The sequence below is a fragment of the Molossus molossus genome, unplaced genomic scaffold (genome assembly GCF_014108415.1).
Source record: "Molossus molossus isolate mMolMol1 unplaced genomic scaffold, mMolMol1.p scaffold_m16_p_18, whole genome shotgun sequence".
Lineage (NCBI taxonomy): Eukaryota > Metazoa > Chordata > Mammalia > Chiroptera > Molossidae > Molossus > Molossus molossus.
The window spans coordinates 16,351,696-16,366,972 of record NW_023425353.1 but is presented as its reverse complement, the minus strand read 5'-3'; the positions used below and the strand labels follow the sequence as shown (position 1 = coordinate 16,366,972).

The window sequence follows — 15,277 nt, the reverse complement described above, 5'->3', positions numbered from 1 at the left end:
CATAGGTTTAGTAAATTCTAAGTCATGTGTGAGTAGGGTAAAACTCTAGAAGGCCCGGCAAAGAATATCTGAGGAGCTGTAAACTGAGTAGCTACCAGAGCTCACACAAAACTAGAAATGAATCTTTCTAGAGTTGAATCTTTGTTCAACACCAGAGGAATTCAGTAGCGATAGCAGAGAGATCACACCTTAGTAGTGAAGCTAATGTAGCCTTAGAATAAAGTCTACTCTAAAAATGCCTTAAGAAAGCTAAAAAGAAGCCTTGAACAGATCAAGCTAATCCAGCAGTAATTTAGTTTCCTGAAAAAGTAGTCTAGTGCTCTTTAAATGAATACAAAACCTCAGCATTTACCAATGTAAAATTCACAACATCCATAAGCAAGAGAAATATCAGTCAATAGATACAGACATAGAAGTGATGGTGATGATACAACAAGCAGAAAAAAAATGTTAAAAGAGATATTATAAATATGCTGAAGGAGTTAAAATGAAACATAAAGATAATGAAGGCAGAAATAAGCAATACAAAAATAACCAAATGCAATTTCCAGAGATAAAAAATGCAAAATCTAAAAAAAAATTTACTGATCCCTCCTTCCACCCCAAGATCTATAGAATTTGAAAGGATTTGTTACTAGCACACTTACACTATAAGAATGTTAAAGAAAGTTTTAAGTAGATGGAAATTTGGATCTACACAAAAAATAAAAAGCTCCAGAAATGGTAACTATGTGGGTAAACATAAAAGTCTTTTTCTTTTTAAGTCTCTTTAAAACGTAATTATTTAAAGCAAAATAACAATGTGCTGTGGGATTTATAACACATGTACAAGTAAAATGTTTAACATTACATGTATAGTTTTACCTAAAGATAGACTGTGAAAAGTTAAAAAGTAAACTATAACCCTAAAGAAATAATGGACAGAATAAAATTAACAAAAGAGATAAAAAAAAAACCTAGACCTGATGGCTTTACAAGTGCATTTTACCAAACATTCAAAGAAGAACTAACACCTATTCTTGCCAAACTATTCCAAAAAATTCAGGAAGCGGGAAGTCTCCCAAGCTCATTTAACAAGGCCAGCATTATCCTAATTCCAAAAACAGATAAAGACACAGCAAAGAAAGAAAATTATAGGCCAATATCCCTGATGAACATAGATGCTAAAATCCTCAACAGAATATTAGCAAACTGAATCCAGCAATACATTAAAAAGATCATACACCATGATGAAGTGGGATTTATTCCAGAGATCCAAGGTTGGTACAACATCCACAAAACAATAAATGTGATACATCACATAAACAACTGAAGCATTTGAAGGATAAAAACCACATGATCATATCAATAGATGCAGAAAAAGCATTTGATAAAATCCAGCACCTATTTGTGATAAAAACTCAACAAAATGGGAATAGATGAAACATACCTCAATGGTCACATAGCCCTGGCCGGTTTGGCTCAGCGGTTGGAGTGTCGGCCTGCGGTCCAGAGAGACCTGGGTTCGGTTCCCGCTAGGGGCAAGTGCCTCAGTTGCAGTTTGTCCCTGGTCCTGGTTGGTGGTACAGGGGGCAGCCACATTGATGTTTCTCTCTCTCTCTCTTTTCCTCTCTCTCCCTCCCACTCTATCTGAACAAAAAATGAAAAAATGTCCTCGGTGAGGATAAAAATAAATAAATAAAAAATAAAGGTCATATATGACAAACCCATAGTCAGCATCATACTTGATAGGCAAAAAACCAGAAGCATTCCCTTTAAGATTGGTGCAGCCACTGCAGAAAGCAGTACGGAATTACCTTAAAAAATAAAAAATGGACCTGCCTTATGATCCAGTGATTCCTCTTCTGGGATTTATCTGAAGAAATCCCAAACACTAATTTGAAAGAATATATTCACCCCTATGTTTATTGCAGTGTTATTTACAATAGCCAAGATTTGGAAGCAGCCCAAATGTCCATTAGCAGATGAGTGGATAAAAAAACTGTGGTACATTTACACAATGGACTACTACTGTGCCATAAAAAGGAAGACAATTTTATTCTTAGTGACAGCATGAGTGGACCTGAAGAATATTATGCTAAGTGAAATAAGCCAGTCAGAGAAAGACAAGTACCATAGGATTTCACTCATATGAGGAATTTAATAAACAAACTGATCTACCGAGCAAAACAGAGACAGAGTCAGGTAGAGAGCAAAAGACAATTCGGAGGGGCGTGTGTGTGTGTGTGTGTGTGTGTGTGTGTGTGTTGTGTGTGTGTGAAAGGATTGAGCGAAAAAGAAAAGAGAAAGAGAACTCAGAGCAATGGAAGCTAGAAGACAATAGTTTCAAGGCACTGAAAGAAAATTCTAAACTCAGCAAAAATACCCTTTGAGAATAATACCCTTCAGAAATAAAGATGTTCTCATACAAAAGAGAGTGAAGAGAATTCATAACCAACAATCATAATTAAGTACTAAATGAAGACTAATGAGTGTTTTTCAGGTAGAAAAACAAATCCTATATGGAAATTTAAAATAAATAAAGGAGCCCTGACCAGTTTGGCTCAGCAGTTAGAGTGTCAGCCCCTAGAACAAAGAGTTGTGGGTTCACTTCCAATTAGGGGCATGTATCTTGGTTGCAGTTCAGTTCCTGGCCCTGGTCGGGGTTGTTCGAGAGGCAACCAGTTGAAGTGACCCTCTCATGTCGATGTTTCTCTCTCTCCCTCCCTCCCACTCTATCTGAAGATCAGTAGAAAAATATCCTCGAGTGAGGATTTATTTATTTATTTATTTTTACCCTCACCCGAGAACATTTTTTGATATTTTGTTCAGATAGAGTGGGAGGGAGGGAGGGAGGGAGGGAGAGAGAGAGAGAGAGAGGAGAGAAACATCGATGTGAAAGGGACACATCGAGTGGTTGCCACCCACATGACCCAACCAGGGCCGGGGACAAACTGCAACTGAAGTATATGTCCTTAGCGGGAACCGAATCCGGGTCTCTCCAGACCGCAGGCCGACGCTCTAACTGCTGAGCCAAATCCTCGAGTAAGGATTTTTAAAAAAAGATAATAGAGGAATATGTTGAATAACTGTGCCCACAAATTTGAAGTAAATCAATTCATTGGAAGATACAATCTGCCACAATTCACACAATGAGCAACAGATAATCTGAATGTAATTTATTAGTCTGCTTGTGCTGCCTTAACAAAACACCACAGCCTGGGTCACATAAGTAACAGAAATTTATTTTCTCACAGTTCTGAGGCTAAAAGTCCAAGATCAAGGTTCTGGCCTTTTTTCATGGCTTAGTCACCTTCTCATTGTATTCTAACATGGTATTTTTCTGCCCATGGAGAGAGAGAGATCTCTGGTACCTCTCCCTTGTTTTTTGTCTTTTTTTTTTTAAGGACATTAATTCTAACAGATCAAGGCCACACCCTTATGACTTGAGCTGACCTGAATCACTTCCTTAGAAGCCTCATCTCTAAATATAGCCACATTGGGGGTTATGGCTTCAACACATGAAACTGAGGGAGACACAAATAATCAGTTTATAACAGACCTATATCTATTTAATAAATTGAATCAATAATATAACCTTTTAAAACAGAAAGCACTCTGCTAAGGTGGGTTCTGGAGAATTCTGCCAATCATTTAGGAAGAAGTCATACCAATTATTGTTTGCAATCTCTTCCAGAAAATAGCAGAAGGAATACTTAAATCATTCTACGAGGCCAACATTATCCAAATACCAAAAGAGACAAAGACATTATGAGAAAAGAAAACTACAGACTAATTTCTTTCATGAACATGTATGCACAAATCTTCAAGAAATATTACCAAATTAAATCTAACCATGCAGAAAAAGAATTATACTCCACAACTGAGTTAGATTTCTTTCGGGTATGCAAGGCTGGTTCAACATTAAAAAATTAATAACAAAATCTATCACATCGACAAGCTAGTGGGGTAAAGGGGTCAATTGGGAAAATTGGGAGACATCTGTAATACTTTCTTTTTTTTATCCTCACCCGAGGACATTTTTTGTTCAGATAGAGTGGGAGGGAGAGAGAGAGAGAAACATCGACGTGAAGGGACACATCGAGTGGCTGCCACCCGCACGACCAACCAGGGCCAGGGACAAACTGCAACCGAGGTACGTGCCCTTAGCGGGAACCGAACCCGGGTCTCTCGGGACCGCAGGCCGACGCTCTAACCGCTGAGCCAAACCGGCCATGGCTTTTTTTTTTTTTTTTTTTTTATCCTCATTCGAGGACATTTTTCCATTTTTTGTACAGACAGAGTGGGAGGGAGAGAGAGGAAGAGAGAGAGAGGGAAACATCGATGTGAAAGGGACACATCGAGTGGCTGCCACCCGCACGACCAACCAGGGCCGGGGACAAACTGCAACCAAGGTACATGCCCTTAGCGGGAACCGAACCCGGGTCTCTCCGGACCGCAGGCGGACGCTCTAACCGCTGAGCCAAACCGGCCAGGGCCATCTGTAATACTTTCAACAATGAAGATTAATTTAAAAGCTAAAGAAGACAAATCACATGATTATATCAGTAGATGCAGAAAAAACATTTGACAAAATCCAATACTTTCATGATAACAAATTTTCAGAAAGCTAGGAATAGAGGGGAACTTTTTCAACTTTATAAAGAATATCTGCAAAAAATACTATAGCTAGCCCTGGCCAGTTTGGCTCAGTGATTAGAACGTTGGCCTGCGGACAAGAGAGTCCCTAAGGGTATGTACCTCTGTTGCAGTTTGACCCAGGCCCCAGTTGGGGTCGTATGGGTGGCAACCACTCAATGTGTCTCTCTCACGTCAATGTTTTTTCTCTCTCTCTCCCTCCTGCTCTATTTGAAGATGAATGCAAAAATGTCCTCAGGTGAGGATAAAAATAAAAAAAATACTATAGCTAACATCATACTCAAACATGAGAAATTAGCTCTCCCACTAAGATCAGGAACAAGACAGGATGTCCCCTTTCACCACCCCTTTTCAATATTATACTGGAAATCCTAGCTAATCCAATAAGATAAGAAAAAAAAAAAAAAGATGGATAGATTAGAAAGGAGAAAACAAAACTGTCCTTGTTCACAGATGACATGATTGACTAAGTAGAAAATCCAAAAGAATTGATTAAAAACTCCTGGGATTAATAAGTGATTATAGCAAGATTGCATGATACAATGTTAACACACAAAATTCAGTCACTTTCCCATATGTCAGCAACAAATAAGTGAAATTTGAAATGAAAAACACAATACCATTTGCATTTGCAAAAATGAAATACTTAGGTATAAATATAAAAAATTATGTACAAGATCTATATGAGGAAAATTACAAAATTGTGATGAAAGAAATCAAAGAAGAATAAAATAAATGGAGGGATATTGTTAAACAACTCAATATTGTTAAAAGTGTGTCAGTTCTTCCCAAGTTGATCTATAGATTCAGTGTAATCCCAATCAAAATCCCAGAAACTTATTTTGTGTATATAAAAATCTGATTCTAAGTGATCTAAATTTTAAAAATCAAATAAACCTAAAAATACCAAAACTATTGTAGAGAAATATACAAGTAAAATAATAAATTAAACAGAGCAGTCATCTTTATATATATGTATATTTTTTAATTGATTATTGAGAGAGAGAGGAAGGGAGAGGGCAAGAGAAATATTGATGTGAGAGAGAAACATTGATCAGCTGCCTCTTTCAAGGCCCCCCACCCCCCAGGGATCAGGCCTGCATCCTGGGCATGTGCCCTGACCAGGAATTGAACCAGGACCTCTCAGTTCATGGGATGATGCTCAATTCACTGAACCACACTGGCAAGGCCAGAGCAGCCATCTTTATTGATTGGATATTCCAGGCAGCTTTTTTAAATAAATAAATTAAGAAAAAGCAGACTTCTGGTCAAGATGGCAGCATAGGTAAATGCGGTATCACGTCCTCCCACAACCACATCAAAGTTACAACTAAACTACAGAACAACCATTATTCAAAGCTGCCTGAAAATAAGCTGAATGGAAGTCCTACAACTACGAAATTAAAGCAGCAGCCACACCGAGACTGGTAGAAAGTGAGGAGGCAGAGGGGCTGGTCCCACATCCACATGTGGCAGATAAATATCAGGAGGATACCTCGGCAGGGAAGGTCCTCCCTGAGGACTGAGGGGTCCCTGTTCCACACCAGGTGCCCCGCTCAGGGTTCCGGGGCCAGGAAGAGAAGTCCCCATAACTTCTGGCTGGAAAAACCAGCGGGAACTGAGGCTCAGGGAGGCTGAGACAGCTGGAGCTCCAGGCAGCTCCTCTTCAAGGGCCTGCGCACAGACTTATCGGACTCACTCCCTCTAAGCTTGGAGAGGAGGCAGCTTGAGGGGCACCAGAGACATACAGGGAAGAACTGAACTGTTTGGCATTGGAGCAAGAGCTGGAGAGGGGGCTTTCTCCGGGACAAACTGCTGTCAGAGGCCTTTGTTCCTTTGGTGAGCCCTTCCTTGAGGAAGCAGACAGCCGCCATATCTGGGACTCCAGCAACCTGGCTCACTCTAGTTGCCCCACCCTGGTGATTCCCTGAGGCCCTACCCCATCCAACTTTCAGGCCCACCCAAGCTGTTGCCAGTTGCTTAACGATAGGAGTGGCCTGCTTCAGGTTTTCCTAAATTCTTTCAAACAAGCAGCCTTTGGTCTCAGATAACCCCATACCTCTTGTTAAGTAATACACAGAAACAAACACAGGGAGGCAGCCAAAATGAGGAGACAAAGAAACAGGTCCCAAATGAAATAACAGAACAAAGAACTAAGCTAAATGGAGATAAGCAACCTAACAGATGCTGAGTTCAAAATACTGCTTATAAGGATGCTCAATGAACTTAGTGAGAACCTCAGTGAACTTAGTGAGGACCTCAAGAACATAAAAAAGGACCAGTAAGAAATGAAGGATACGCAGTCAGAAATGAAGGAGGCACTAACTGAAATAAATAATAATTTACACAGATTCAATAATAGAGTAGAGTAAAGCCAAGAAGCAAACCATTGATTTGGAATCTAAGGAAGCAAAAAACACCCAATCAGAACAGCAAAAAGAAAAAAGAATCCAAAAAATGAGGGTAGTGTAAGGAGCCTCTGGGACAACTTCAAGCGTACCAACATTCGCATCTTGGGGGTACCAGAAGGAGAAGAGAGAGAACAAGAAATTAAAAACCTATTTGAAACAATAATGGCAAAAATTTCCCTAACTTGGTGAAGGAAACAGACATACAAGTCCAGGAAGCACAGAGAGTCCCAAACAAGATGAACCCCAAGAGGCCCACACCAAGACACATCATCATCAAAGTGCAAAAGGTTCAAGACAAAGAGAGAATCTTAAAAGCAGCAAGAGAAAAGCAGTTAGTTACCTACAAGGGAGTTCCCATAAGACTGTCAGCTGATTTCTCAAAAGAAACTTTGCAGGCCAGAAGGGAATGTCAAGAAATATTCAGAGTGATGAAAAGCAAGAACCTACAACCAAGGTTACTCTATCCTGCAAAGCTGTCATTTAGAATCAATGGCTATATTAGGAGTTTCCCAGACAAGAAAAAGTTAAAGGAGTTCATCACCACCAGACTGTTATTATAGGAAATGATGAAGGGTCTTTTTTTTTTTGTTATGTGCCCCTAGCGGGAACTGTACCCGGGACTCTCTGGTCCGCAGGGCGATGCTCCAACCACTGAGCCAAACTGGTCAGGGTGATGAAGGGTATTTTTGAAGAAAAAGATAAAATATACAAACAAACAAAATGGCAATGAATACATATCTATCGACAATTGAATCTACAAACAAAATGAACAGGCCGAACAGAAATATTCTCATAGATACAGAGAACATTTTGTTGGTTGCCAGATGGGAGGGAGGTTGGAGGAATGGGTGAAAAAGGTGAAGGGATTAAGAAGTACAAATTGGATGCTATACTGACAAACCTCAAAGGGAAGGGGGTTGGGGGTGGGAAGAAATAAACCAAAGAACTTATATGCATAACCAATGGACACAGACAACAGTGTCGGAAAAGGCAGGAGGGGGGCGGGAGTGGGGAGGAGGGGGTCAGTGGGGGGAAAATGAGGAACATCTGTAATACATTCAACAATAAAGATAAAAAAAAAAGAAAAAAAGCAAATAACTTACAGAAGAAGATTGGCACATAATAAAAAGGAAAACAACAGCTTGTCTTTTTCAAATAGTGATCGGCATATATTACAATATAAGTTGTATGTGAAGTGGTCATTTAGATATCGTAGGCGCTTTTCCAAGATTTTGGATTTGTTACTAAAAGGTTAAAAAAAGGAAAATATATTTAGTCAAAGTCAAACAAAACTAAGATAAAAGCAAGTAAAATATGAATTAACATGTAAGTTGTTTTTATTTTACCAAATTACCACTGTTATAAATATGAAACCACACACACACACACACACACACACACACACACAAATGAGTGCATGTAAAACAGGTGAAATCTGAATATGTTCTCTGGATTGTACCCATGTGAATTTCCTGGTTGTGAAATTGTACTATAGTTATGCAAGATGTTACCATTGGAGAAACAAGATGAGAACAGGGACCCTCCCCCTCCCCATACAGTTTTTGTGTGTGTACAACTTCTTGTAAATTTTATGTAACAAATAGGGGATAATTCTATAACAAAATGAAATATGGTTTACACCATCTCTCTAATTTCAATATTCTAAATTTCATATTGTACTCCAAAATGACTGAAAACAATCAGTTAATTAAAAAAACACCTATTGAATCTGTATTAGTGTGAGGATCTATGGTGGGGATGCAACTGTACAAGACAAAGAATTATAAAACATTTACCTGCCCCAAAGAAGTCTAAAATCCAGATCAAGATCTACACATATTTTTAAAATATATGAAAGTTAGAAAACATATGGAAAAATGTGGTTATTTCAGGGTGGGGTTATAACTGATATTTATTTTCTTCTTTATACTCTTATATGTTTAAAATTTTTTGTAATATACATATATTACTCTTTTTTAGTTCAATTTTTTCCAGTAATACTTATGGGAATATAAGATGATACATCCATTCTGGAAAAATTTAGTAATTACTTAAAAAATAAATAAGCAACTACCCCATAACTCAGAAATTATATTCGTAGGCATTTATCTCTGAGAAATAAAAATTTATTTGCATACAAAAACCTGTGCAGCCCTGTTTATTGCTATTTTATTTATAATAGCCCCAAAATGGAAACAATCCAGATGTCCTTCAATAGGTGAATGAATAAATGACCTGTAGTACCTCAACATCATGAAATACTTCTCAGCAATAAAAAAGAGCAAACTATTGACACATGCGACAACCTGAATGAATCCATAAAGAATTATCCTGGATGAAAAAGCCAATCCCCCCAAATTACATACTGCAAGATTCTATTATATAACATTCTGAAAATGAAAAAAATTATAGAAATAGAAAACAGATTAGTGGTTGCCAAAGGTTAAGAAGAGTGTAGGGATGGGAGGATAGGGAAAACATGGGGATCAGTGTGGGGATGGAAGTGTCATGTATTTTGACTGTACAGTTTTTGTGTGTGTGTACAACTTCAATATCAACATCAATATCCTGGTTGTGATATTGTACCATCAGTTTTCAAGATGTCACAATTGGGGAAACTGGGTAAAGAGTACATAGGATAGCTGTATCATTTCTTATAATTGTATGTGAGTCTACATTTATCTGAAAATTAGCAATTTAATTTTTAAAAAGTAATACTTGGGTCCATGGGAATGGAATATAAGGGTAGGGGGTAGTGACACCTCTTTGAGCAGACCTTTTGGTACAGGACTTATTTTTGAATCAAATTAATGTTTTATGTGCTCAAAATATAATAAAATTAAAAGCAACAACAGAAAGAAATAAAATCAACAAGAATGAGGGGAAAAACTCTAAACTGAAATACAAAAATAGAGAAATGAACCTAACTGTATTTCACGTGAATGACATCACCATACTAAAGAGGAAAAAAGCTAACCCAAATAACTTTTGAATATATTTGTGTGTGTGTGTGTGTGTGTGTGTGTGTGTGTGTGCCTAAAAACAAAAAGACTGAGTTTCTGTGTGGATATATACATTAAATTCTCTTCAGTACACACCCAAGAATTGCTGGATTTGTTGGAATTACTGGATAATATGGCAAATCTATGCTTATTTTTTTGAGGAACTTCCAAAATGTTTCCAAAGTGGCTGGATGATTTTACAATCTCACTAGCTGTGTATGAGGGCTCTGCTGACTACACATTCTCACTGATACTTGATATTGATATTTACGTCAATTCCTTAATTTAAATTCCATCCATCATGTGGGTTGCATAAACTCACAGTCCAAATTCTAACTGGGAAAGTTCAGGGATTTCAATCACTTAGGAGATTGTTCTACCAAGAGCCCATGTAGAACACACATGGTAGGCTCAAACCATATATTTAAAAGAGAAGAGAAAAAAGGACTAAAGCTAATCCCTCTATGTCTAAATCTTGTGTAGAAGTGAAACAAAACTTAAAATAGACAGGCTAGCTCTTTCTTTTTTTCTTCCATTCTTTCACTTTTCCATATTTTTTAATGTCCTATAATGCATATTATGTATTATATGTAATAAGAAAAACTGGAAAGGATGGTGAAAATCCAACCTAGAGAGTATGCATGAAGCCAGAGACGTTTACCTGTCATGAATAGAGTTGATATAAAGGTTCACGAACCAGGAAAGAGAGTATTGGTACATAGGATCAATGTTAGCCAGGTCTGCAATGCTAAAAAATAATACTGATGAATGTTTAGCAATAGGTCTATAGCCTTCTCGAGATTCTGCTATTTTGAGTTCTGTTTTTTCTGCAATCTAGAAGAGAAAAATCAAAATTAAGAAACAGGAAATGTGTTTTTTTTTTATCCTCACCTGAGGACATTTTTGCATTTATCTTCAGATAGAGCAGGAGGCATAGAGGGAGGAAGAGAGAGAGAGAAACATTGACATGAGAGAGACACATCGACTGGCTGCCACCCACACGACCCCAACCAGGGCCAGAGACTAACTGCAACAGAGGTACGTGCCTTTAGCGGGAACCAAATCTGGGACTCTCCGGTCCGTGGGCCAATACTCCAACTGCTGAGCCAAACTGGCCAGGGCGGAAATGTGTTTTAGTTATATAATTCTTATATAATGAAGTTTATATTAAAAAAAAAAAGCCCACTTAATGACAAAATCATAGAAGCATAGTTTACCAAAGGGGGTTTGATTATGCTGAAAGCTAGGAAGGAAGGAAGTAAAGGAGGGAGGAAGAAAGGAAGTAAAGGAGAGAGGAAGGAAGGAAGGAAGGAAGGAAGGAAGGAAGGAAGGAAGGAAGGAAGGAAGGAAGGAAGGAAGGGAGGAAGGGAGGGAGGGAGGGAGGAGGGAGGAGGGAGAGAGGGAAGAGAAAGACCAGAGGTCACAGCTGTCAATCTTTGCTTATTTTTTGCCTGAATCTTACATGTGTCTACTATAGTCACTCACCCTCTTTAATAGGTCAGAGATAGAGAGGGAGAGGGAGAAAGAAACAGAGAGAGAGAGAGAGAGAGAGAGAGAGAGAGCGCGAGTGTGCACGTGTGTATGTTTAAGGCGTCAACACATATACCAGAACCCACCACAAAGTTTGGCAGAGTAGGTATTCAGAAATATTTGTTGGCTAATGGTATTATACATTAAGAATGCCTTTTTTTTTTTCAACTAGCTTTTGATATGTTTAACTTTCTAGACTAATGGGGGAGGGGTATAGATATTTAACTCCAAAAATATTTTTTTCCTCTAAAATAACAGCTCTTTAACTGACAACGCAATCTGATAGGTTAATATTCTACAGGAAAAATGGGTAGAGCACTTTTCCAACCCACTTTCTCTTCTTTGGAAATGCTAGCCACAGACTCTGCTGAATAAGTATGCCTATGTAGTGATGTTTATATGGAATGATCTCATTTGTAGCTGATTCAATCACGTGGAAGTAATAGAACCAGACCCAAGATAAGGTAATACATTTTCTCCTCAAATTTTCCACCCTTTAAGGGCTTCAGAAAATGAAATCAGGTGGTATTGGGCATCAGTGCTGAAAGGTAATGGGGCCAGAGTTGGTTTCTATGGGCCAGATAAATGTAAGAAGAAACAGACACAAAAGTTTTACAAAATAAATTGGTCTTCAAGTGAAGTAGAGAGAGGGCAATACAACCTTAGAGAGAGAGGAAGAGACAGAGAGCATAGAAACTAAATGTTTTCCATTTATTCCAGAAGCTTGTACATACTTTGTGTAATTGGAAAAATAAAATACCCCCTTGCATATTTTTAATTTGAGCTAATTCAAGTGGATTTCTGTTTCTTGCAAACAAACTTTCCCTAAAATTATACAGTAATAAGCACAACTAAAAGTAAGTTTCAAACCTCAGTTTTGACTATAAAAAAGTAAAACAAAGTTATCAACATGGAAATTAATGACATTTTACATAAGAAAGCATAATCTTAATATTCCCATTTATAACTTCTGTTATTTAAATCTTAATTTTTTTCAGCTAATTAGGGGACCCAGCCAGAAAGACATTATGACTTATTAAATTGCTGTCTCTTTGTAAGATAAAATACTGGAATCATATATACTTATATCTCCTTTCCTCTTTGAGTCATAATAGGAAATAAGCTGATAAATTCTTCCTATCCTTCCTCCCCTTAGAAAAAACAGTGTAGTGAGGAGACAATAAGCTGGTTCTGCTCTGTTGGACAGAGAAGGGAGACATTATAGAATATCTCAGCCATGGTCCCCAGATGGGGAGCTGCCATAGAATATTACTAAGATACTACTCCTTTGGCTCTTCTGAAATAAAAACAAACAAACAAAATCCCAAAAACAAAAATAAAGAAAAACAGTACACCTGAACAGAAAGTCATTACCATCACATTCACACAAAACTAAACCCATCCCAAGGGAAAGTGTGCCTGAGCCTTCTAAAAAGTCCTCTACTCCAGAGCTGCTGTACATGTGGTGGGGAGCAGCAGAAGGATGCAGAGCAAGTAGTGCAATTTCCATTTAGCTTTTAAAACTTTTAAAATTACCCTAATATTAAGATGTGCTTAATTCATTGGGTGGGCTAAGGATGATCAAAAGTTCTGAAAAATCAATAAAGTTAGCCTACATAAGTCATTCTGTAATATAATTTAATTATGTGAACTTGGGATTCAACTACTCTTTCTGGGTCCTAGTTTTCTCAACTATGAAATGCAAAAGATAACTGATAGCTAAGGCCTCTCCCACCTATAACATTTAGGATTCTATTAAAATATATATATATAATATGGCCTGGCTGTTGTGGCTCAGTTGGTTGAGCATCATCCCATGCACCAGGAGGTCACCAGTTTGATTCCTGGTCAGGGCACATACCCAGGTTAGGGGCTCAATTCCTAGTGAGGGGGTGTGTAGGAGGCAGCCGATCAATCAATGTTTCTTCTCTCTCATTGATGTTTCTACCTCTCTTTCCCTCTCTCTTCCTCTCTTTCTAAAAATCAATAAAAACATATCATACATATATATAATGAAAATACCACTTGGTTGAGATAGATGAAATTTAGAATAAATATATTATCCACCCTTTAAGGGCTTCAGAAAATGAATGTGGATCACTTGTTTTCCTTCCTTCCTTCACCTGCTACTCCCAACTCTCATACCTCTTTCCTAGGCAATGTCAGAAAAACATCCTTATTAGTTCCTAGAACCACTTAATATCCAATTAACCAGCAATTATCTCCACACATTTTAAACTTCAACCAGGAACAGAAGTAAGCTAAATTCTCAAATTCAGTTTTAAGGTGACAGTCCATTAAATTTGAATGAACCTGACTAGCTTGCCTTACCTATGCAATAATAAATTTAAAAAATATATTTTTTAAACTTTTATTCTAAATTTATTTCTCTGTGTAAGATACCATACAGAGCAGACCAGGTTTTGAGTAATTCAACAGTAAGAGATATTCTCTTGTGAGTTTAAAATTAGTTTCTATGTTTTAATATTTTTATTAATTGTTTTTCTTTTCCAGTATAGCACTTTCTTAAGGCATTGGGAGCAAATTGTTAAGAATCAAGTTTCTAGGATTCTTTTTTTACCTGCTGTTTCTTTGTTATCTCATTGGACATTATTTTAGCACAGTCTAAGACTTGAATTGCACTTTCATCCTCTAAAATATTCCCTTCTGAAGATGACAATGTTTCCAAAATTTTTTTCTCTATATCTTTTAGCTGTTTCTTATTAGCTGCAGACTGAAGAATAAGAGCATTTCTTTCCTCTTCTAATTCTGGTCTAAAAGATAAAAACATTTAGTCTAAATTTATAGTATTTTACATAAATTCATATCTAGACATTAGATATCAATCTCATAGACATTTAAATAATTTTATAGACATGTAACACAAACTAAGATGGTTAATCTCTCTTTTTTCATTTTAAATATGTTTTATTGATTTTTTTTTTTTTTTTTTTTTTAGAGAGAGAGAGAAAAGGAGAGAGAGAAACAGAGATGTGAGAAATAGCGGTTGGTTGCCTCCTGCACGCCCTCTACTGGTGATCAAGCCCAAAACTTGGGCCTGTGCTCGGGGAATTGAACTGGGACCTCTCAGTTCATAGGACATCGCTCAATCCACTAACCCACACTGGCTGGGCTATTCATCATCATTTTAAAAACAACTTAGATTGGTTGAAAAAAGTTAAGATGGTTAATCTCTTAATCCTAACCTAAGAAAAAAATTAGTCATTCCTTGCCACGTCACACTTCGACTTTCGAGGCTTCACTCTATTGTGGTTTTTAAAATATATTCATTAAAAAGTTGATCGAGACAGTGAAAATGCTGCAGCGCACGCTCGGTTGTCTGAGTCAATTATACACCCCTGTATTAAAATTAAAATTAAAATTAAAATTAAAATTAAAATTAAAATTACTGTACGTATGGACTGTAGGCCTACAGTTCAAGCACCTCAGGAATCCTACAATGCCAGGTGCAACCGCTGGAGTCTGGAACCGATTAACCGCGGTAAATGAGGGACGACTGTACTTCCACTCAATAATAACTTGAGAAACTCAAGCAAAAAAGCATTAATTGTATATGTGTAAAATGTGGCAATACCACGTACTGTGGAAAGTCTAAGAATATAGTAAGTTTATCCATATGGCTGAGTCAGTTGTGTGAGAATAAGAATTGGAGAAGGCCCTGACTGGTTTAGCTCA

General features: G+C 37.5%; 1 protein-coding gene across 1 annotated transcript in view; it reads right to left on the bottom strand.

The window, feature by feature from the left end:
- The window catches only part of DNAH12 (dynein axonemal heavy chain 12), a 276,436-nt gene that overhangs the window by 29,948 nt on the left and 231,211 nt on the right, over positions 1 to 15,277 (bottom strand). Inside the window, exons 60-62 of the mRNA XM_036266455.1 lie at positions 14,163 to 14,355; positions 10,713 to 10,885; positions 8,153 to 8,293 (exon numbers count right to left, since the gene is read on the bottom strand). Of these exons, the coding sequence (XP_036122348.1) occupies positions 8,153 to 8,293; positions 10,713 to 10,885; positions 14,163 to 14,355 (507 nt within the window). The remainder of the gene's footprint in view (positions 1 to 8,152; positions 8,294 to 10,712; positions 10,886 to 14,162; positions 14,356 to 15,277) is intronic.